Genomic DNA, 25,297 nt, shown 5'->3' on the forward strand with positions numbered 1-25,297 from the left:
CAGCATTGCAGTAGTGGGAGAAAAGACGAGGGTATGAGTGACTGTGCATAGAGCATCCTGATCCAGGAAGGGGTGCAACTGACATACTAGGCGAACCTGGTAAAAGGCCCCCCTGGTCATGGCAGGCAGGTGATCTTCGAAACTAAGCCCTCTCTGAGGGGGCTAAACTTTCTCCCCCTATCATCAAAGATGGAACAAGATGCACAAATCGGGATGACGGAAACCACAGCCACTCAGTCTTGGAGGGATTGAGCTTGAGCCTGTTCCTTCCCATCCAGATCCGCACAGCCTCCAGGCATCGGGACATCACGTCGAGGACATCGTTTGGGTGGTTTGGGGTAGAGATGAAAAGTTGGGTATCATCAGCATATTGATGATACCGTACCCCAAAAATATGGATGATCTCGCCTAGCGGTTTCATATATATGTTGAACAGGAGGGGTGAGAGAACTGACCCCTGGTGACACGCCTCGGGGTCGATCCTGCCCTCCAGTCAACATGAACTGTGACCGATCCGACAGGTATGAGGAGAACCACCATAAAACGGTGCCCCCCACTCCCAGAATCGTAGCAGTAGGATACCATGGTCGATGGTATCGAAAGCCGCCGAGAGGTCTAATAGGACCAGGACAGAGGAGCAGCCCCTGCCCCGGGCCTGCCAGAGATCATTGACCAATGTGACCAATGCCTTCTCCGTGCTGTACCCGGGCCTAAAACCCGACTGAAACGGATCCAGGTAGACAGCTTCATCCAGGTACTGGGGAAGCTGACGTGCTACCACACTCTCGACAACCTTTGCTACAAAGCGAAGGTTGGAGACCAGACGATAGTTGGCTAAAGAAGCTGGGTCCAGGGAAGGCTTCTTGAGGAGGGGCCTCACCACCGCCTCCTTCAAGGCAGAGGGAAAGAACCCCTCTCTCAATGAAGCGTTGGTAATCACCTGGAGCCAGCCTCGTGTCCCCTCCCGGGAAGCCAAAACTAACCAAGAGGGACAGGGGTCCAGCACACAAGTGGCAGCACTGAGTCTCCCCATAATCCTGTCCATGCCCTCGGGGGTCACAGGGTCAATCTCATCCCAGATTGTCTCCACAAGATTCATCCCCGTCAACTCGCCTGAATCTACCCAGTGAGAGTTCAAGCCTGTCCGGATCTGAGCGATTTTATCCTGCAGATACTGAACAAATTCTTCAGCCCTACCCTGCAAGGGGTCTTCCCCAGTTCCTTGGTTAAGTAAGGAGCAGGTCACCCTAAACAGGGCGGCTGGGCAGTTATCTGCGGACGCGATAGGAGTGGAAAAATGTTGCTGTTTTGCCGCTTTTATTGCCACTAAGTAGGATTTAATATGAATTCTGATTAGTGTTCGATCAGATTCGGACCGGCTGGCCCTCCAACCACTCTCTAGGCGTCTTTTCCGGCGTTTCATCTCCCAGAGCTCCTCGGTAAACCAAGGAGCCACCCGGGATCGACACCGGGTCAGAGGCCGCAAAGGCACAACGCGATCCAAGGCCCCAGCAGCCGCCCTATCCCAGGCTTCCACTAGGGCTTCGGTCGAGTTGTGAGCAAGGGATTCAGGAAAAGTCCCAAGTTCCATCAGGAACCTTTCGGGGTCCATCAGGTGCCTGGGGCAGAACCATCTAGTCGGCCCCGCCGACCTGCAGCAAGGGGTAGCGGTATGGAAGTCAAGCCTGATGAGGAAATGATCAGACCATGACAAGGGTTGAATAGAAATATCCCCTAAATCTAGATCATTCATCCACTGCCCAAAGACGAAAATCAGGTCGAGCGTGTGTCCCCCATTATGGGTGGGGTCTTGAATTAACTGAGTTAGGTCCATAGCCGTCATGGAAGCCATGAACTCCCGAGCTGACTCGGATGTCTCGCCAATGGAAGCCTGTGACTTGAGGCAGCTCTTATTAGTGACTTCGCTTTTCCTTTACCTCAGTCCTGATCCCACCTTCGTCACCAGTGTTCTGTAGGGAGAACGAGGCAGAAGGAACTGAGGCAAGGCAGGTCGAAGCTAACACAACCTTTATTAACAGTATATAACACGGCAAAACCTCGACCTGACAGCTGACAGACCTTTTTATACCAGAGCTGTCAGACACTGAACCAATAGAATGACCGCATTCTCCCGCCAGCTGGCTGCTCGCTAATCAACCAATCAGGGGCCGTCAATGATAGTCAATGGCGCCGTAGTCTCGAGGACTTAACAGGTCTCAACTCCCAGAATCCCTCAGCCAGTATAGATGGAGACCCCTGGTCTATGGTCTTGTCTTGTAGGCACATAAAGGAACAGTCAATTAATGTAGAGATGTCTCTATCTTGAGAAACGTACAATTCTGGGAAGACTGGGGAGAAACAGAAGAAGAGTTTGACCAGAAGCAAAATGGAGGGGCTCAACTACAGTGGCGAGGGGGTGTACCACTAAAGGACCTGAAAGACAAGGTTGAGGAGAGGACAGAAAAGAAAAGGAAGAAAAAAGACTGGAAGGAAAAAGAAAGAAAGAAAACAGGGAGGGTAGGTAGGGAGGAAAGAGAGAGGGAGTGAGAGAAGAAAAGAAGTGAGAAAGGAATGAGGGAAGGAGTGAGGGGAAGGGAATGAAGGAAAGAAGGGGGAAAGAAAGAAGTAAGGAAGGAGAAAGGGAAAGGGAAGGATAGAAGGAAGGAAGAAAGGAAAGAAAGAAAGATGGAGGGAGGGAAGGAGGGAGGGAAAGGGGAAAAGATGGATGGAAGGAAAGAAAGAAGGAAGGAAGAAAGAGGGAGTGGGCAAAGGAAAAAAGAAAAAAAGAGAGTGAGTGAGAGAAGAAGCGAGAGTAAGGATAGAAGGAAGGATGGAAGGAAGAAAAGAAAGAGGGAAAAAGCAAGGGAAAGGGATAGATAGAAGGAAGGAAAGAAAGAGGGAGGGAGGGAAAAAGCAAGGGAAAGGGATAGATAGATAGAAGGAAGGAAGGAAGGAAGGAAGGAAGGAAGGAAGGAAGGAAGGAAAGAAAGAAAGAAAGAAAGAAAGAAAGAAAGAAAGAAAGAAAGAAAGAAAGAAAGAAAGGGGAGTGAGGGAAAGGGGAAGGGAAGGATAGAAGGGAGGGAGGGAGGGAGGGCAGGAAGGATAGTCAATTAAATCCTTTCTGCCAATGGCTACAGAGTTGGTGATTTATTTTTTTCCAAGCCAAACCTCCAGTTAATGCCAGACCAGATCCATCCAAAGGCAGCTATCTCCATGTTTCATTTCCACTTTTCTGGAGCTTTGAGACCCAATTTCTTGCCCACCCAGGAAAGCCCTTGAGGTTAATGAGGGCCTCGATTCCACCCGCTTTGTCAACTCTCCGGAGACTAAAGCGATGCCACTGAAACAGAAGCCCATCATTCAGGGCAAATATAAAAATTAGGCTTATCGCAGCTTGGATTCTCCTAGGCTCCTAGTCCTTCCTTCCTTCTTTCCTTCCTTCCTTCTCTCTTTTCTTCCTCCCTCTCTTTCCTCTTCCTTCCTTCCTTCTTCTTTCTCTCTTTTCTTCCTCCCTCTCTTGTCTTTTCTCTTCCCTCTTTCTTCTCTCTCCTTTCCTCTCTTTCTTTCCTCCTTCTTTCCTCTTCCTTCCTTCCTTCTTTCTCTTTTCTTCCTCCCTCCCTTGTCTTTTCCATTCCCTCTTTCTTCGCTCTCCTTTCCTCTCGGTCTTTCCTCCCTCTCTTTCCCCTTCCTTCTTTCCTTCTTCTTTCTCTCTTTTCTTCCTCTCTCCCTTTCCTTTCCCTCTTTCTTCACTCTCCTTTCCTCTCTTTCTTTCTTCCCTCTCTTTCCCCTTCCTTCCTTCTTTTTTCTCTTTTCTTCCTCCCTCCCTTGTCTTTTCCATTCCCTCTTTCTTCGCTCTCCTTTCCTCTCTGTCTTTCCTCCCTTTCTTTCCCCTTCCTTCCTTCCTCTCGTCCTTTTCCTTCCTTCTCACTCTTTTCTTTCCCTTCTCCCTTTCCCTCCTCTCTCCCTTTCACCCTTTCTTCCTCCTTCCTTCCCATTCTCTCCTTCCTTTTTTCCTCTCTCTCTCTCTCTTCTTCCATCCTGTCTTCTTTTCCTCCTTCCTTCTCTCTCTCCTTTTCCTCTCCCTTGTCCCTCCGCCCGATCCCTTCCCTCGGACCTCACCTGCCTCCCGGAGCCCGCCCTCGGCTCTGCCAGCCTCCCATTGGTCTCCGCCCCCGCCCCCACGCCTCCCCCCACCCCCACCCCGGGCCTGGGAAAAGGGACTCCCCGCCTCCTCCCTCCCCTACCCGCCCGTGGGAGACCCGCGGCTGGGCTCGCTCTCTTCCCGCCGCGCTGCTTCTCCTTCACTGCGGCGCCTCTTGCCAGCTGCTGGCTAAAGAAGCCCCGAAGGAAGAAGCAGCAGAGGCAACTGGAAGAGCCCCTCGCAAGTTGCGATCCCCGACGCTGTCCCGGGACGCGCGATGCAAGCCCGCCGTCCTTTCGCATCCTAACCGCAACCATTCCGGTTCTTTTGCCCCAAAGACCCTGCAAAAGACTTTCGCCTTCCTTCGCCCGCGATGGACTCCAGGCTGCTGTGCCTCTGCCTTTGGGCTGCTTTCTCCGGCTTCTTCCTGCCCGGGGTGAGTGAGAGTTTTTTTGGGGTGGGGACGAGTCTCTGCAAAGATGATGTGGGGGGAGGGGGTGGCTAGGAACTGAACTTGCCCTCTTCCCCCCACCCTCATCTTCCGTAGTATATATTTCATTTATTTCGTTCGGTAAATGTCTATGCTGCCCCTTCTCGCTCTCCGGAGTCTGCACAAGGCAGGTTGTTCGCTTATGTTCTTATTTTTAAGAAATTATTTTATATATTTATGTATCACTTGCTGTTTATATGTACAACGGGAGCTTATGAATTCCTTGTATATCCAGTCAGGTTTGGCCAATAAAAAATTCTATTCCATTCTCTTCCTTCTGTCTCTTCTCTTCCTTCTGTCTCTTCCCTTCTCTTCCTTTTCTTCTTCCCCTCCCTTCCTTTCCCTCTTCTTTTCTTTTCTCTTCCCTTCCTTCTTCTCTTCCCTTCCCTTTTTCTCTTCTCCTCTCTTCTCCTCTTTCCCTTCCCTCTTCTCTGTTCCATTCCATTTATTCTGATTCTATTTCTATTCTATTCCATTTCATTCTTTAAATTGGCTTGCCTGCCACCGCCCCCCCCCCAAAAAAAAACCACGACTGCAAGGCAACTTCCAACCTCAAAAGAAAACCTGTAAATAGGCAGATGTGGAGAAATCACCCCCCCCAAAAAAATCACAATTAAAACTACGGGTTGTAACTAACCCCAAAAGTGAGGCATTTCAGATGGAATGAATGCATACAGTACCTGGCACTTCTTACCTGTAACATGTCACCTTGCTTATAAAGACTGTCCATCTAGGTTAGCTTTTTGCATCATTAGGCACCCCTGATCTCCCCTCCCTCTTCATCCACGTTAAGACCCTCATCCTTTGCCAACTTTGCTGAATAAGAAAAAAAAGCACTCTGTACATGCTCAAGTGCTCGGGCAGTTGGCCATTTTTCAGCACAGTTGGTTGAAGAGCTTAAAACCCACAGCCGGTTCTGAGTTGAAAGTCAGCTAAAAAAATTTATTATGGATAAATTTGGGGTCCACCCCCCCTTTTTTTTATTCCCCCCAAGTCTGGGGAATTGGGGGGGAAAGTTTCAGAGAGGAAAAACCTCCCTGCAGCGTTGTTGTAGGCGCCAAAAATATTTTAGTTTGGGCCTCAAAACATTTATAAACGGGGGGGGGGAGCAAGGAAATGTTTCATTGACATAATCCCCCCTTCCTCTAAACGGGGTCCTGTTTGTTGATTATCCCCCTGAGGTGGTGGGAGGTATATGAGTTTTTTATTATATGGTGGATTTTCAAATTAAAGAAAAAAGCCTGGAGTCACTTACATGTGAGTTGGATGGCTACTTAAATTGGTTTAACAAACCAAATAAAGAAATATACACTGCCCGGAGTCCAGTTGGGTTGAGCAGCCAATAAACTTAAATTAATCATGATATTGGAATCAATTTATCCCACATTTATGAGATTATGCCCTTCCAGAGCCCTTAAACCCACATTTGTGGGTTAAGCTTGGTAAAACCTAGCTAGTTCTAAACTCCATATTCCTGATCTTCCATTTCAAGAATGTTTCATTTGTTCTTTCTCCTTCCTGAATTGCTTATATATTTATATATATATATATATATATATATATATATATATATATATATATATATATATATATATATATATATATATATATATATATATATATATATATATATATATATATATATATATATATATATATGTATATATATATATATATATATATATATATATATATTGAGGAGCTAATTTTCAGATGGATGAGATCAGAGCTGCCAAAACCAGCAGTCCCCCCCCCAAAGCAATGGACTACAGTACCCATCATCTCCCAGCCAGATGGGAAATATGGGGCTTGGTTTGGGGTTATAAAATTGAGAAATGCAGTACTCTCCCATCTCTTCCGCCACACGTATAATCCTTTGATTACACTACAAATGTGCCTTTCTAGGATGTTATTTTCTTCCCAGAGAGAAAAATTTTAAATTGTTATATTGCCCTAGGCTGAAAAATTGCAAGAAATCTCTTTTTTTGTGTGTGCTGGCTTTTCTGCTTTTGCAGGCAAACTGATAGTTTAACAACTGAGAATAGTGTAAGATTTTAGCCTGAGCGTACATCATTTTTAAAAAGTGGTATTAAAATCAGAAGCAGCCTGGAGAAATCTGGATTTAAACGTGCCATTAAGACACAAAATTCCTTTTGTGAGTCACAATCTCTCTCTTTTTTAATAATGTTTTTTAAACATAAAAGACAACATAAAAAAAAAAATTCTCATCCATTACATACAGCATGTCATTTGGTTACAAGATTTTGTGCATCCATATTTTCAGTTACATATACAATCACAAATTTTCCATCTAATATGACTAGGTACCTCACTTTCATTGTACATCATATATTCAATTACAGTTAATATTTCTTTCCTTTCAGCGAATCTAATTCCCTTGCATTCTTGATTGTCTGTTTAATAACAATATACCTTTATGTAATCACTTATCTCATTCTGATTGTTTTTACAGTGTAAAAGAATTTATCAACTATTTATGTTTATACATCCCTACTTTCAATTATGCATAGTCTCATTGATCATCCATCAAATATGTTTATGTTCATTGTTATCCTTGTACATCATACATTCAAACAAAAATGTTATTCCTTCATTTTTAAACAAAGTATTCTAAATACAGTTCATAGATATACCAATCTTTCATTACTTCCTTATTAAACTATTTATCAACAACAAGATATCTTTATAATATACATCACTACTTAGAGTTATTCATAATATCACCAATCATCTATTAAATGTACATAGATTCATTATTATCCTTATCCTTCATTTTAAAACAAAATATTCTAAATTATTTAATTCATATGTATGTCAGTCTTTCATTGTATCATTATTAATCTATTTAACAACATAATTGTATTATCACTATCTCCTTCAATTAAAACATAAATAAAACGTTTTTCATTTCCAGTTTTTTTTGTCCAACCACTGATAAAACAAGTCCCATATCTTATGAAATTGCTCATCTTGTTCTTTAATTTCAAATGTCAATTTACTCATTTCAGCACACTCCATTATCTTTCAAATAACTTCCTCCTGTTTTGGTATTGTTTCATTTTTCCTATTTTTTGCAAATATGATTCTAGCTGCTGTTAAAACGTTTACAATCAAATATTTCAAGTCTTTATTGTAAATTTCTGGTATGATTCCCAATAAAAAAATCTCTGGTTTAAAGTCTATGTGTTTATGTATCATTTTCTCCAACCACATGTGAATCTTAGTCCAGTATCTTTTAGCTTCAATGCAAGTCCACCACATGTGGTAATATGAACCTGGTGTCTGATGATATTTCCAACACTTTTCCGATTTATTCTTGGCCATTCTTGGGGGTGGATGCCACCTGTAAAACATCTTATCTTAATTGGGGGTGGATGCCACCTGTAAAACATCTTATACAAATTTTCTCTATATGCCGTTGACATTGTCATTTTATAATTTTGGGACCACAATTTCTGCCATTTCTCTAAATCAATCCCATGTCCAAAATTTTCCCCCCAAGCTATCATAGTTTCTTTAACTTGTTCCTCTTGTAGTTTGACCTCTAATAAATAGCCATATAGTTTTTTAATTACTTTTTCATCAGTAGTTGTTAAAATTTTGTCTAACAGTCATTTTGTTATAAAGACCTTTTGATTTTCTATCTTCATTATATCTAGAGTGTATCTGCACATATGAATACCAATCCTGACCCTCTACATTCAATAATCTAGAGTTTTTTTAGTGTTATCCACTCCTTAATCCACATCAGGTTTGTTGCTTGATAATATAACTCCCAGTCAGGTAAACCAAATCCTCCTCTTGTTCTAGCATCTTGTAGCAATTTGAGTTTTATTCTTGCTTTTTTCCCTTGCCAAATAAACTTCAAAAATATTTTGTTTAGATCTTCAAAAAAGTCCATGCCCAATCTGATTGGAACAGGTATAAGATTCTGGGTAAAATGTTCATTTTAACTGTAGAGATTCTTCCTATTGATTCCTTCCTATTGATAGTTGTAAATTTTCCCATTTCATCAAGTCAAGCACAATTTGTTGCTTTAGTCTGGTATAATTGTCCTCCTTAAGAGTACTGCATCTAGCTGATAAGTATGTCCCCAAGTATTTAACCTTGTTTGTGACTTGAATCTGCAAAACCTCCGCCAACTCTTCCTTCTGTCTTAATGGTATGTTCTTTGTCAAAATCTTTGTTTTGTCTTTGTTTATTTTCAAGCCTGCTGCTTTTCTGTACTCTATTCTTTCTAAGAATTTGGGTGTTGTCTCTTGTGGATCTTCAAGGATAAAAACCAAATCATCTGCAAACGCTTGCAGCTTGTATTCTTCTTTTTTAATTTTCATTCCTTTTATTTCTTCTTCTTTTCTAATCTTTCTGTTCAAGACTTCTAATGTTAAGACAAATAGTAACAGTGATAGTGAGCAACCTTGTCTCGTACCTCTCTTTATTTCAATAGAGTCTGTCAATTCTCCATTTACCATTATCTTTGCTGTTTGTTTATGATATACCACTTGTATAGTTTGAATACATTTCTTACCAAAATTCATCTGTTCCAGTTGTAAGAACATAAATTGCCAATTCACATTATCAAAAGCCTTCTGTGCATCATTTTAAAAAAGTGGTATTAAAATCAGAAGCAGCCTGAGAAATCTGGAATTAAACGTGCCATTAAGACACAAAATTCCTTTTTGTGAGTCACAATTTCTTCACGGGTCTTGCTAGATTGGGTAATGGATAGGCACACACAGGCTTAACGGTAACAACAGCTCTTTATTAAGTACAACAAGTGAGAATAATCCAGCGAAGATTGAGTCTGACAGCAGCCCTTTTATAGGGAGCTGTCAGACCCTTCAACCAGTAGGATTAAATCTCTGTTCCCGCCGTAACAGAGGACCTTGGTGGAAACCACTGTAGTTAGAACAAGTATCTAACACCCCTCCCCTCTTGGATGGAACAACCCTACTTGTTACGTAGTCACACAGGTAGGCGGGCTTTTGGGTAGCTCTGCCTGACCTGCACAGTTCAGTAGGAGGGAGTTCCTTGGACAGGTCGGACGGACCTGTTTGCTCTGCAGCTCCGCTTGGTGGAAGCTCCTGGAACCTTTCACAGGCCGCGGCTGGAGCTTCCAGAGCCGGTTCGCTCAGAGCTCTCTGCGGCCTGCAACATAACCAGATAAGTTTCCCTGTACCCTCGGGCTTGAGCTGGCCGTGGAAGGAGTGAGTGTTTGCCACGTTTGGGTAGGGTTTTGTCTAACTCGTGCAGGAGTTACCTCTGGTGGTCTAAGAGTGAAGATGGAGAGGTGGCCACAGAGTTGGTCAATATGCCTTCTCCAATTCTTACCGTCCTCGAGCTCTAGGAGGTAAGAGCGAGGGCCGGTGATACCTATCATTGTGGCAGGAATCCATAGAGTTCCCCCCGTGTAGTTATGGGCATATACCGAATCCCCTACGCTAAATGTCCAAATCTTGCTTGTGGAGTCTGGGAGTGATGAGGCAGAATAATTGGGGTGTAGCTAGTCTAAGTGGGGCCTTAGCCGGCGACCCATGAGGAGCTTGGAGGGGCTTCTCCCTGTAGTGGCACTGGGTGTGAAGTGCTGAATTAGCAAATAGTGATCAACCCGTGTTTGCCAATCTCTCGGGCCCATCCTAGAGAGGGCCTCTTTTGCAGATCTCACTATTCTCTCCGCCTGACCATTGGAGGCCAGATAGAATGGCGCAAACAGGACATGCCTAATTCTCTGAGCTGCTAGGAAGGTCTCAAATTGCATGACCGTGAATTGGGGCCCATTGTCAGAGACCAAGACGTCAGGCAGGCCGTGCATGGAGAAAAGTCTCCGTAGCACCTTGATGACCGCTTCTGCCATAGTGGAGGTCATCAGGACTTCCTCTAACCATTTCAAGTAGGCGTCCACAACTACGAGAAATGTCTGGCCATGAACTGGGCCAGCAAAGTCAATGTGCACCCTAGACCATGGTGCTTGAGGTCGCTCCCACTCCTTAGCAGGTGCCTCTGGGGGAGATGGTCTGGACTCCTGGCACAGTGTGCAGGTAGCCACCCATTCTTCTATCTCCCTGTCTATGTTAGGCCACCACATGTAACTCCTAGCCAAAGACTTCATCCTGACAATTCCAGGATGCCCTACGTGGAAAGCCTCTAATACTGCAATGCGCTGTTTGGGTGAAACAACGACCTGGTCCCCACCACATTAAACAGCCATTTACAACTGATAACTCATTGAATTTGGCAAAATACATTTTGAAATCAGCCCCAACAGGTCCCTTGGGTCACCCCCTCCACACCCAGTTCATAATTTGTTTGATGGTGGAGTCCTTTGTAGAATGATGGGCAATGTCACTGCCCAGTCTCAAGGCAGTCAATGGTGGCTCGGCGGTAAGGTCAGCGAGAAGTTCAGGCAGTGGGCAGCGGCTTAGTGCATCAGCGTGCCCCAAAATGGATCCTGGTCGGTGGATGATACAGTAGGAGTAGGCAGCTAGGAAGATGGTCCATCTGGTCATGTGAAGTGATAATGACACTGGGATAGGTCGGTCCCCAGCCAATAAGCCCAACAACAGCTTGTGGTCCGTAACCAGTTCAAAGTCCAGGCCATATAGATACTCATGGAACCTCTTTACTCCGGCCACTGCAGCCAAAGCCTCATAGTCCAGATGGCTGTAGTTCTGCTCTGCGGCAGACAAGGTCCTGGAATAAAATGCAATAGGGACTTTGGTTCCGTTGGGCATGCGGGGGCTGAGGACGGTGCCAACTCCAAACGGGGAAGCGTCGCAGGTCAGCACTAATGACAGGGTCTGGCTGTACTGTACCAGGAAGGAGTCCGCCGACAGGAGTTGTTTTACCACGGCAAATGCGGCAGCCTCGGCTCTGCCCCAGGACCACTTCGCATTCTTAGCCAGGAGATGGTATAAGGGCACAGCAACGATGGCTATCTGTTTAAGAAAGATGCTGTAGAAATTAAGGAGCCCGAAGAATGCCTGCAGCTTGGTTTGATTGCGAGGTGTGGGGGCGTCCTGGATTGCTTTAATTTTTTGTGCGTTCGGGTGAATCCCAGAGCCATTGATTTGGTACCCTAAGAATTCAACCCTTGGCACGTTAATTTGGCATTTCTCTTTTTTGAGATGGAGGCCTTTGTCTCTAATTCGAGCCAAAACTGTTCGTACATGTTTGAAAAGTTGCACCTCATTTGCATCCGATACCAAGATGTCGTCAAAATAGGGGACGACTCCTGGAATTCCCTGCAAAAGCTGTTCCATGACGCTTTGGAACAGTCCAGGGCGATACTAATGCCGAATTGCAGGCAGTGACATTTGAATGCACCCTTGTGCGTCACAATGGTTTGGGCCTCCGCCATAGTGCTATCTACAGGCAATTGTTGGTATGCCTTCGCCATGTCCAATTTTGTGAAATTTTTCCGGGGCCTAATGAATGAATGAGATGCTGTACAATGGGTACAGGGTAGGCCCGTGATGGCGAACCTATGGCACGCATGCCACAAGTGGCACGCAGAGCCATTTGTCAGGGCACTTGAGGCGCTGCCCTGTCAGCTGGCCAGAGCGCATGCGCGCACTGGCCAGCTGAGTTCACCTTTTTAAAAGCTATTTTTCGCCTTCCCCAGGCTCCAGAGGCTTTATAGGAGCCTGGGGAGGGCGAAAAGAGCCTTCCCCCCCCGGAGGCTTCAGGGACCATCCCTGAAGCCTTCGGAGCGCTTAAAACCACCCTCCGAGCAAAGCGGAAGTGACTTCCGGGTTGCTCGGAGGGTCATTTTAAGCGCTCCGGAGGCTTAAGGGACCATCCGAGGCTTCCCTGATGCCTTCGGAGCGCTTAAAACCACCCTCCGAGCAACCCAGAAGTGACTTCCGGTTTGCTCGGAGGGTGGTTTTAAGCGCTCCGAAGGCTTCAGGGACGGTCCCTGAAGCCTCCGGGGGGGGGCGGGGAGGCTCTTTTCGCCCTCCCCAGGCTCCTATAAAGCCTTTGAGCCTGGGGAGGGCAAAAAAACATGTAAAAATGGGGGGGGGTGTCGCGCGTTTTGCGCGCATGTGCACTGGGGGGTCACGCGTTGGATTATGGGTGCGGCACGCCCGCACTCGACCCCCCTGCGCTCCCCCCACTTGTGGCACGCGAGCCAAAAAAGGTTCGCCATCACTGGGGTAGGCGCTTTGTTGTAGCGCTTTATTTATTGTGTACTTGTAGTTCGTGCAGATGCTGACAGACCCGTCAGATTTGACAGGTGTCACTCTAGGGGTCTCCCAGCATGCGTGATCGACTGGCTCTTGGATTCCCTGGCTTGTCAATTTCCCTGTCAATTTTGGGGTGGAGAGCAAAAGGTAATCTCCGAGGTTTAGCCTTATTGGGGCTATGTTGAGGTCCAAACTAAAGGAAATTGGAGTTCCCACATACTTACCCAGACCGGTGCTGAAGACGTCCTCGAACTCCTTAAAGATGGCTTTAGCACCATTGTCTTTCAAGGCGTTGATGCCGGTCACTTCTAGGCCCAGGGCTTGGAACCAATCTAGCCCTAGGAGGCTCTACAGGTTGCCGCTGACCACTGTCACTGGGAGTTTCCCGCTGAACTGCTTGAACTTCACCTGGAAGGTGCCTTGGCCCATGATGGGGACCCGGTTTCCCTGGTAATCGTGTAGGCGGATGTCAGGGGGGTGAAGATGCTGCTTCTTTAGACTAGGGATAGCCTGCTGTAGGATAGACCATGGCATAATGGTCAGTGATGACCCAGTGTCGATCTCCATCTCACATGGAGAGTCCTCGATGAGGACTGTGACCTTCAGCTTTTTTGGCCGCCTGGTGTGGACTTGGACGATTGACATGTCAGGGGAAAAACACCCTGTAGAAAATGAGGTCTATGGACCGAGGCTGATTCCCTTCCGCATATCTTTTGAGATATTAAGAAAATAAAAGTCTTTAAGAAGTATTCTAATTAATAAACAAACTTTAATAAAAGTAAATAAAAGTAAAATAAACTAATTGTTACATTTTGATAATGAAAGCTCCGTTTTCCAGCTCTGCTTGGCAGCCGGACAAAGAAGAAAGGAATTTTGGAATGTGTAACGCATGCGCAATAAATCACTTTCAGATAAGAACTTTTATGACCTGCGCAATAACTCTTTCTTAGTTTAACTCTTGAGTGTCAATTCATTCAGTTCAGGCCTAGCAAACTTTTTAACATCGTGACATGACATATGGTAGGTGACTCTATTGTTGCCCTCTGAGCACTGTGGTGGCTTTTGCCAGGCCCCTTGGTTGGGTCTCTGTTGGTGGTTTGGTGTGCTTCTAGGCTGCCAAGTAGTGGCAGGGAATTCGCTCCGGCACACTTTGGCGATGTGCCCCTTTCGCTCGCAGCACTGGCAGGTTGCGTCATGGAAATGGCAAACCGATCTGGCATGGTCTCCTCCGCAGCTAGCACAAGGCAGGAGACGCAGTTTGAATTCGCGTGCTGGCTAGGCGTGGCTACTGTGCATGCAGCAGCTGTCATCTTCCTTGCCCTCTGAGCTCTTGGGCTCTGCGGCCTTGCGATGTACGCGTGTACTCTTTCATGCGTCTTGTGGAGCACTTTGGCGCTGCAGAGTCTCAGTAGATTTGACGGCTGATTCGGACACCCTGGCCTCATCCTAGGCGATCTGCAGAGTGAGGTTAGATTTAGCGAGTAACCTCCTCTGTAAATTAATATCCCGCACGCCGCAAATTATGCAGTCCAGAATCAGCTTGTCCAGGTCTCAGAATTCGCAGTACGCTGCGGCCATGCGAAGCGCCACAACATACTCATTTATCGACTCACCCTCTTTCTGGTTCCTGATGTTAAACTCATGCCAGCGGACGTGCTTGGATGGCTTGGGGACATAGTAGGTCCTCAGCGTCTGCTGAACACGGACCAAGCGACTGATTGTAGCGGTGTCAGCTCAGAAAGGTCTTTCGCCGTCTCGAACACTTCCCGGCCACAGTATCCAAGGAACATGTTCTTCTTGCGGCCTTCAGAAAGGCCCATGAGGTCGTTTGCCTCAAGGAAGCAGTCAAATCGTAGCATGTACGAGTCCCAGTGCTCGGTGACTGGGTCATACGAAGTTGGTGGGGCGTGCATTTTGTGTTCTGAGGGCATTTTGAGTTTGCCATTCAAAAATGGCTGCTCGAAGCCGCGCTGAGCTCCGGGCTGGATGTCCTTGCTGGATTGCTATGCTCTTTTTGGTTCGCTTAGTTTCCTTCCAATCCCACCTTCGTTGCCAGTGTTAGATTGGGTAATGGATAGGCACACACAGGCTTAACAGTAACAACAGCTCTTTATTAAGTACAACAAGTGAGAACAATCCAGTGAAGGTTGAGTCTGACAGCAGCCCTTTTATAGGGAGCTGTCAGACCCTTCGACCAGTAGGATTAAACCTCTGTTCCCGCCGTAACAGAGGACCTTGGTGGAAACCACTGAAGTTAGAACAAGTATCTAACAGGTCTCACAAGGTTGTTTGTGAGATTGGAAAAGCTATGTGCAGATTGAGATCTGTAGAGAGGTGCCTTTTCTGATTAGTGTAAGAAATGGTTAAATAAATAGAATTATATCTATTGATTACACGTATATATATATTTACTACAGCAAAGGACATTTAGTTTTATAAATATAAAGTGGTGAAACAACTAAAGGGATTAAATTGCAAGAAGTTGCTTTTGGATATATTGTAAGAAGCACTTCAATAAATAAAGTTGCATCTTTTTAATAAATCTGTGTATATTTATAAAAGCATAAAGTCTTTGGTTTTATTAATATAGTGTGTACAACAGCTTGACTGGAGGAAAAATGATAAGATGCCTTTTATATTCATATGGGAAATGCTTCGGCAAATAAAAATGGCATCTATGTAATATATTTATGCTTATTTATAAAAACAAAAGTTATTTGGTTATATAAATACAGTATTAAAAATACTTAATTAAAGATAAAAATTGCAAGATGATGTCCTTCCTACTCATGTATAAGAAATGCTTGAATAAATAAAATTGCATCTTTTTAATAAATCCATGTGTATTTATAAAAGCAAAAAGTCTTTGGTTTTATAAATATAGGGTGAAGAAGCAACGAAAGAGAAAGAATACAAAATGCTACTTTTGTATAGTAAGAAAGGCTTAAATAAATAAAATTGCATCCATCTATGTGTATTTATAAAAGCAAAGAGCCTTTGTTTATAAATACAGGGTGAAAAAATACTTAACTAATGGGGAAAAATGGCAAAATGACACCTTTTTATTCACATAAGAAATTCCTAAGTCAATGAAATTGCCTCTATTTAATAAATCCATGTATATTTATAAAAGCAAAGGTTCTTTGGCTTTATATTTATGCAGGGCATAAATGTTTCATAAATGCAGAGTATAAATGTTTTATAAAAGTAGGATGGAAGAAATGCTTAACTAAAGAAGAAAGAACGCAATTAAGTTCTCAGTAAGTAATTTACAATGTGGATCAAAGATTTGGGAGATTTTTTTTTTAATTCAGGTAGTCCTCAACTTACGAGCACAATATGAGCCCAGCATTTCTGTTGCTAAGGGAGACATTTGTTAAGTGAGTTTTGCCCCCTTCTACGACCTTTCTTGCCACCGTTGTTAAGTGAATCGCTGCAGTTGTTAAATTAGGAACACAGGTTTTTAAGTGAATCTGGCTTCCCCATCAACGTTGTCAGATGGTCACAAAAAGGGATCATGTAACCCCAGGACACTGCAACCGTCATAAATGTGAGTCAGTTTTCCAAGCATTCTGAATTTGGCTCATGCGACCATGAAAATATTGCAATGTGGGGGGAAAAAATCACTTTTTTCAGTCCGTTGTAACTTTGAAGGGTCCCTAAATGAACTGTTGTAAGTCAAGGACTGCCACGGCTATAGCCCAGCTTGATTGTAACCAACCTGCAAGCATCTTCTTGGACTGAGCCAGATAATCAGGCTAGCAGGCCGGCTCTGAATGATGGTGGTTGTAGTCCTAGGTACTTGAAAGATGCTAGGTTGATTGGAGAATTAAAATGAAAGGGGGAGGGGTTTCTGGTCATGGTTTATTCCATCATACCTGGGATTCTGTCTCACCTGTTCACCGGTCAGTTGGTTTTGGAAGCTGCCCAATTGTCAACTGGAGGATTGGTGGCCTCGAACTGTTTTTATTCCTGCTGGTTGTTGCTATTGATTATTTTCTGCTTGCGGTTTTCCCAGCCACGCAAAGTAGCAAGAAATTCAGAAATTTGGTGTGAATTTCTCCAGTTCCCCTTTAACTCTTTCTACCAGTAAATCAGTAAACGAGAGGGGGGGGTACTGGATGATGATGATGATGATGATGATGATGATGATGATGATGATGATGAACGGATGGACAGACAGACAGAATTGTGACTATAAGAGAGAAAGATTAGCTAAATGATAGAGAGAATACACAAAAGATTAGATGAACGGATAGATAGAGAGATAGATACAGAATATGAGAGAGAGAGAGAGAGAGAGAGAGAGAGAGAGAGAGAGAGAGAGAGAGAGGACAGAAATATGGATGGATGGATGGATGTATGGATGTATAGAGAGAGAGATGGATCAATGGATAGATAGATAGATGATAGATAGATAGATAGATAGATAGATAGATAGATAGATAGATAGATGATAGATAGATAGATAGATAGATAGATAGATAGATAATATGAGAGAGAGAGAGAGAGAGAGAGAGAGAGAGAGAGAGAGAGAGAGAGAGAGAGAGAGATGATAATGATGGATGGACGGATGGATAGACAGAATATTAACAATAAGAGAGAAAGATTAGCTAAATGATAGAATACACAAAAGATGGACAGACGGACGGCTGGCCAGCTGGCTGGCTGGCTGGCTGGCTGGCTGGCTGGCTGGCTGGCTGGATGGATGGTTGGATGGATAGGATAGATAGATAGATAGATAGATAGATAGATAGATAGATAGATAGATAGATAGACAGACAGACAGACAGACAGACGATGATAGATAGATAGATAGATAGATAGATAGATAGATAGATAGATAGATAGATAGATAGATAGATAGAGATAGATAAATAGATAGATACAGAATAAGAGAGAGAGATAAATAGATAGATACAGAATAAGAGAGAGAGAGAAAGAGGACAGAAGTTGAATGGATGGATGGATTGTTGGACAGACAGAATAATGACAATAAGAGAGAAAGATTAGCTAAATGATATTGGATGGATGGATGGATGAATGGATGGATGGAGAGATAGAGATAGATAGGATAGATAGATAGATAGATAGATAGATAGATAGATAGATAGATAGATAGATAGATAGATAGATAATATGAGAGAGAGAGATGATAATGATGGATGGACAGACAGAATAGTGACAATAAGAGAGAAAGATTAGCTAAATGATAGAGAGAATACACAAAAGATTGGATGGGTGGATGGATAGAGACAGGCAGACACAGAATATGGGGGGGGGGGACAGAGATTGGATGGACGGATGGACAAATGAAGGCATTACTATCGAGACATTTCAATTTTCACTTCTTAGAGATTCCTGGAATTTGCCTCCCCTCCCCCCCTTCTACTTATAACTGCTGGCCTTTTAATTGACCTTTTAATTTGGACAGCCTCCTTATCAAGGATCTGCCACTGTTGACCTTCAAGCAGTTTTGCCCTTTTCTCTAATCACTAACTTCCCACCCCAAAAGCATCTATAAAGAGAGCCAAGCATATTCTTTCTTTCCTATGAGCTTTGGCCCTTCAAGCTGCCTTGCCAGATTTAGTCATTTCTACGAAATCATAATTTCCTCCAGGTGCCACAATCGGCAATGTATTTCTCATGTCCGCCTCTCAAAACAACCTTTAAATATCCAAATAAAAAGTATTTTAGAGGTCTATGTGGAACACAGGTCATGCCCATTCACTTAGTGACTGTCCGAAGTGACAATGGCACTGAAAAAGTGACATCACCAATTTTCATATTTCTGACCATTGCAGCACATGATCAAAATCCGACCTCAGTTGTTAAGTGAGTTTTAGCCCCATCTTACAACCTCTCTTGCCACAGTTGTTAAGTGAATCACTGCAACTGTTAAGTTAGTAGCACGGTTGTTAAGTGAATCAGGCATTCGCTTGTCAGACGGTTGTAAAAGGGGATCACTTGTCTTGCCCCATGCTGTTTCTCCCTTTATTTGAATTTATTAATAACTTTCTTTTCCACACCTGAACACCATGATATCAAGTTTTTATTTTAATCTTTAGGTTTAGAGAAAAGGTGCATTTGCATCTTTCTTTCTTTCTTTCTTTCTTTCTTTCTTTCTTTCTTTCTTTCTTTCTTTCTTTCTTTCTTTCTTTCATTCTTTCTTTCTTTCTTTCTTTCTTTCTTTCTTTCTTTCTCACTCTTTCCTCCTCCCTCCCTCTGTTTTCTTCTTTTCTTTCTTTCTCGCTCTTTCCTCCTCCCTCTTTTTTGATCTATCTATCTATCATTCTCTCTCTTTCCTTTCTTTCTCCCTCCCCCTCCCTTTCTTCTCTTATTTCCTCCCTTCCTCCTTCCCTGTCTTCTTTCTTTCTATTTCTCTCTCTTTCTTTTTCCTCCTCCCTCCCTTTCTTTCCTTATTTCCTTCCTTTCTTCCTCCCTCCCTCCCTGTCTTTTTTCTTTCTGTTTGTCTATCTATCTTTCTCTCTCTTGTTCCTTTCTTCCTTCCTCCCTTCTCCCTCCCTTCCCCCTCCCTTCTTTCTTTCTTTCTTTCTCTTTCTCTTTTCTTTCTTCCTCCCTCTTCCCTCCCTCCTCCATTCCTTCCTTCCTTTTTTCTTTCTTTAAAAATAATCACCAAGCTCAGAGACCCTATAGTCCTCCTCCCTGCAACTCCCTTCCTTCCAGCACTGATGAAGTTCCCTAGTTGGGTCATGAAATGTCTGCAAGAAAACTACAAAGCTCAGAGAACACCAAGGACCTTACATTATTATTTCAACTATTTTTATTTTAAAAGACACACACCCACACCCACACACATACACATTAAATGCAAAGGTGCGCTTTACATCACTTTTTCACCAGAGAGTCAGAAAGTCTGTGCGTGCTTAGAGGCACTCTTTCTATCTGGCCTATTTCTTGTATTTTTGTTCAATTACATTTATTCTTTTGCTGGCAATTAAAGTAGGAAAGGGGAAGGGGGGGGTTGTTCCAGGGGGAATTGGGGACACTCAGTTTATGCTCTAGCAAAATTGTGCTGCTATTTTGATTGGCCACCTTCCCATGTTTGATTGCTGGCATTGAATTTTTTCTTGTAGGTCTGTTGCCAAGTTCACATCTCTTTTCCCTTCTCTTTCTCTTCTCTTCTCTTCCGCTTCTCTTGTCTTCTCTTGTCTTCTCTTCCCTTCCTTCTTCTCTTCCCTTCTCTTTTCTTATCTTCTCTTCCCTTTCTTCTTCTCTTCCCTTCCTTTCTCTTCTCTTCCCTTCCCTTCTTTCTTCTCTTCCCTTCTCTTCCTTCTCTTCCATTTTCTCTTTCCCTTCTCTTTTCTTCCCTTCTCTTCTCTTCCCTTCCTTTCCCTTCCTTCTTCTCTTCCCTTCCCTTCTTTTCCCTTCTCTTCTCTTTCCCTCCTTTCCCTTCTTTTCTCTTCCCTTCCCTTTCTTTCTTTCTTTCTTCTCTTCCCTTCCTTTCCCTTCCCTTCCCTTCCTTCTTCTCTTCCCTTCTTTTCCTTCTCTTTTCTTCCCTTCCTTCTTCTCTTCTCTTCCCTTCCCTTCCTTCTTCTCTTCCCTTCCTTTCCCTTCTCTTCCCTTCCTTCTTCTCTTCCATTTTCTCTTTCTCTTCTCTTTCTCATTCTCTTTCTTTTCTCTTTCCATTTTCTTTCTCTTCTCTTTCTCTTCCCTTCCCTTCCATATTCTCTTCTTTCTCTTCTCTCCTGCCCTCCTTTCCTCTCTCTTCTGAAAGCTGTGTGGAGCTAATTAGGCAAAATGTCTATAAAAGCCCGAAGCAATTTATCTGCCATTCCTGCAATGATTTATTCCTATTTATCAACCAATAAAAGAGAATATCTGTAGCTCAGGGTTGAACGGTGAGCCTCTTGGTGGTCTCTGAGCTTAATGGTATTCTTGCAGATGTTTTGTGACCCAACTAAATAACATCATCAGTACTAGAAGGAATGGAATTTCCGGAGTGGGGAGGAGGAGGAGGAGGGGGAGGAGGAGGAGGAGGAGGAGGAGGAGGACTGTGGGGTCCTTGGTGCACTCTGAGCTTGGTTTTTTGCTTGTAGACGTTTCATGACCCAACTAGGGAATGTCATCAGTGCTAGAAAGAAGGGGGGCTTGTGGAGAAGAGGAGGAAGAGGAGGAAGAGGAAGGGGAAGATTGTGGGGTCCTTGGTCCTCTCTGATTATGGTTGTTTTCTTGTAGACATTTCATGACCCAACTAGGTAACATCATCAGTGGTAGAAGCTAGAACCCCACTTCTTCCCAGCATGGACAACATTACCTTCTAAACAAACGGTTCTAAATCGAGGACTACCTGTAGCCTTGCATCGCACAGGCTTAATTCAGGCTTTTAACGAAGCCCTAATCCTAAAAACAACATTTATTTAGCTTCTCCTGTTGGTCTTCTTTCCAAGTCAGCATCTCCAGCCAGTTTAGCAAGCTGATATTCAATAGAGGGAAGAGCATTTCCTGCTCTTGCTTTACTGGCACTCCACCTGTTGGATTCCCCACCGGGGAGAAGTTATCCCTGCCCTGCCTGTCACCACAGTAGCGAATACAACCTTAGGAACCCTGGCTCTTGGGCAACGTAGTCTTTGCAACCAGGTGCCCAAATCGGAGCTCTCTTATTCCTCTGGATGGTTTTAATATAAAGTGGTATTAACCCTTCACGTGATCCTGATTCTATAAACAGAGGGAGAGAATCAAGATCACGTGAAGGGTTAATACCACTTTATAATGGCCTTGGGAAGGCCACACTTGGAATACGGCATTCAGTTCTGGTCACCACGATGTAAAAAAGATGTGGAGACGCTAGAAAGAGTGCAGAGAAGAGCAACAAAGAGGATTAGGGGACTGGAGACTAAAACATATGGAGAACGGCTGCAGGAACTGGGGATGTTTAGCTTAAGAGAAAGAAGGACCAGGGGAGACATGATAGCAGTGTTCCAATATCTCAGGGGTTGCCACAAAGAAGAGGGAGTCAAACTATTCTCCAAGGCACCTGAGGGTAGAACAAGAAGCAATGGGTGGAAACTAATCAAGGACAGAAGCAACTTAGAACTGAGGAGAAACTTCCTGACAGAACAATTAATCAGTGGAACAATCTGCTTCCAGAAGTTGTGAATGCCCAACACTGGAAGTCTTTAAGAAGATGTTGGATAGCTATTTGTCTGAAACGGTATAGGGTTTCCTGCCTAGGCAGGGGGTTGGACTAGAAGACCTCCAAGGTCCCTTCCAACTCTGCTATTGTATTGTATTGTATTTTTAGCAGATTTCTCCCCTTGCCCTGCTGCTGCAGCAGTTCTGCATTTCGGCATCTGTCAAAGCTTGGCTGATGTTTGGCCCTCTCCGGCCAGCTGTTTTTGGTCCGAGCTCTGGAACATAAAAACCTTCCCCGACATGCTGTGACAAACAAACTGGGGGAATCCAGCCAAACAACTTTGGAATTGCTTGTGAGAGAGAAGAGGAAGTTGAGGAGGTGGGTCATGCATTATGGGGGGGGGGAGTGCCCTCCCATGCGGCTGGAGCTTTACGATGCTGAGGGAGGCAACTGTTAAAAATTGGACATTTTCCTAAATTTCCTAAATTGGCTTTTGACTATGGAGGGAAGATGGTCCGAGGATGATTTCCTACTTGCACTCCCCTTAAAGATGAGCTAGCTGGGGTTGAGGGATGGGTGGATTTTAACACTGCAGATTTTAAAGAATAGAATAGAATTAGAATTAGAATTAGAATTAGAATTAGAATTAGAATTAGAATTAGAATAGAACAGAATTAGAATAGGATAGGATAGGATAGGATAGGATAGGATAGAATAGAATAGAATAGAATAGAATAGAATAGAATAGAATAGAATAGAATAGAATAGAATAGAATAGAATAGAATAGAATAGAATAGAATAGAATAGAATAGAATAGAATAATAAATATAGAGAATAGAATAGAATAATAACTATAGAAAATAGAATAGAATGGAATAGAATAGAATAATAAATACAGAGAATTAGAATAGAATAGAATAGAATAATAAATATAGAGAATAGAATAGAATAATAAATATAGAAAATAGAATAGAATTAAATTAGAATTAAATTGAATTGAATTGAAAAGAATGGAATAAGAATAGAATGAAAATTAGAATAGAATGGAATAATAAATATAGGAAAGAATAGAATGAAATGGAATAGAATAATAAATATAGAGAATTAGAATAGAATAGAATAATAAATATAGAGAATAGAATAGAATAGAATAGAATAATAAATATAGAAAATAGAATAGAATTAAATTAGAATTTAATTGAATAGAATAAGAATAGAATAACAATAGAATGAGAATTAGAATAGAATAATAAATATAGAGAATAGAATAGAATAATAAATATAGAAAATAGGAATAGAATAGAATAAGATTAGAATAGATTGGAATGGAATGAAATAGAATAGGAATGGAATAATAAATATAGAGAATTAGAATAGAATAGAATAGAATAGAATAGAATAGAATAGAATAATAAATACAGAAAATAGAATAGAATAATAAATATAGGAAATAAAATAGAATAGAATAGAATAGAATAGAATAGAATAAGATTAAAATAGATTGGAATGGAATATAATAGAATAGAATAATAAATAGAATAGAATAGAATAGAATAGAATAGAATAGAATAGAATAGAATAGAATAGAATAGAATAGAATAGAATAGAATAGAATAGAATAGAATAGAATAACAGAGTTGGAAGGGACCTTGAAGGTCTTCTAGTCCAACCCCCTGTTTAGGCAGGAAACCCTACACTACTTCAGACAAATGGATATCCAGCATCTTCTGAAAAACTTCCAGTGTTGGGGCATCTACACTTCTGGTGGCAGGTTGTTCCACTGATTAATTGTTCTAACTGTCAGGAAATTTCTCCTCAGTTCTAAGTTGCTTCTCTCCTTGATTAGTTTCCACCCATTGCTTCTTGTTCTACCCTCAAGTGCTTTGGACAATAGTTTGACTCCCTCTTCTTTGTGGCGACCCCTGAGATATTGGAAGACTGCTATCATGTTTCCCCTAGTCTTTCTCTTAAGCTAGACATACCTAGTTCCTGCAACTGTTCTTCATATGTTTCAGCCTCCAGTCCCCTAATCCTCTTTGTTGACTAGAGAGATTAGACAGACAACTTGTGTGGAATGGCACAGGGTCTCCTGCTTGAGCAGGGGGTTGGACTAGAAGACCTCCATGGTCCCTTCCAACTCTTCTGTTATACTGTAGTTCTGTTTGTTATTCTGTTACTCTGTTGTTATTCTGATATTCTATTGTGGGTGGAGGATTTCAGTGATTGGAATTTGTCTGAAGTGGTGTAGGGTTTCCTGCTTGAACAGAGGGTTGGACTAGAAGACCTCCAACGTCCCTTCCAACTCTGTTATTCTGTTGTTGCTCCGTTATTCTGTTACAGGTAGTCCTCAATTTACAATCCTACATTTATTGACCATTCAAAGTTATAACGGCATTGAAAAAAGTGTCTTATGACCATTTTTCACATTTAATGACCGTTGCAGCATCCCCACGGTCACATGATCAGAATTATTGACAATTGACTCCTGTTTATGATGGTAGCGATGTCCCTGGGGGGGGTTTATGGAAGGTACTACTGCCGGTTTGCTCGTGGGCGCACTACATGCGCATATGCACAGTGCAATAAAAATTGTTCTGCGCATGCACAGAAGTGAAGAAAAACAAGATGGCAGCACCAATGGTTCTGCCCGGAGAACTGGTTCGGGTCCATGGTAGTAACCCACGCCTGGGTCATGTGATATGTTTTTATGACCTTCTGAGAAGTAAATGGGGATTCCAGATTCACTTAACAACGGTTTACTAACCACTGCCGTTATTCACTTAACCACTGTGTCAAGAAAGGTTGTAATATCTCAGGGGTTGCCCCAAAGAAGAGGGAGTCAAGCTATTCTCCAAGGCACCTGAGGGCAGGACAAGAAGCAATGGGTGGAAACTAATCAAGGAGAGAAGCAACCTAGAACTGAGGAGAAACTTCCTGACAATTAGAACAATTAATCAGTGGAACAGAAGTTGCCTCCAGAAGTTGTGAATGCCCCAACACTGGAAGTCTTTAAGAAGATGTTGGATAGCCATCTGTCTGAAACGGTATAGGGTTTCCTGCCTAGGCAGGGGGTTGGACTAGAAGACCTCCCAGGTCCCTTCCAACTCTGCTATTGTATTGTATTGTAAGATGGTCCAAAGTTCACTGAGCAACTGTTGCTTAGCAACAGAACAGTTGGGCAGAATTGTGTTCATAAGTTGAGGACCTCCTGTGTAGCTCCATTGGTTTTTTGGTTGTTGTTTTTTGAAAGCAATTGCTACACACACACACACACACACACACACACACACACACACAAATATATATATATATATATATATATATATATATATTCAATTTACGTACCGTAAATCCAGTAATTATC

At 43.0% G+C, this 25,297-nt stretch overlaps 1 protein-coding gene across 1 annotated transcript in view; it reads left to right on the forward strand.

The window, feature by feature from the left end:
• The first annotated feature begins 4,255 nt into the window (after positions 1-4,255).
• The window catches only part of LOC309401182 (vasoactive intestinal polypeptide receptor-like), a 71,674-nt gene continuing 50,632 nt past the window's right edge, over positions 4,256-25,297 (forward strand). Inside the window, exon 1 of the mRNA XM_081970238.1 lies at positions 4,256-4,577. Within this exon, the coding sequence (XP_081826364.1) occupies positions 4,515-4,577 (63 nt within the window). The 5' untranslated portion in view covers positions 4,256-4,514. The remainder of the gene's footprint in view (positions 4,578-25,297) is intronic.

This window comes from Natrix helvetica (genome assembly GCF_964273705.1).
Source record: "Natrix helvetica genome assembly, chromosome: Z".
Taxonomy (NCBI): Eukaryota; Metazoa; Chordata; class Lepidosauria; order Squamata; family Natricidae; genus Natrix; species Natrix helvetica.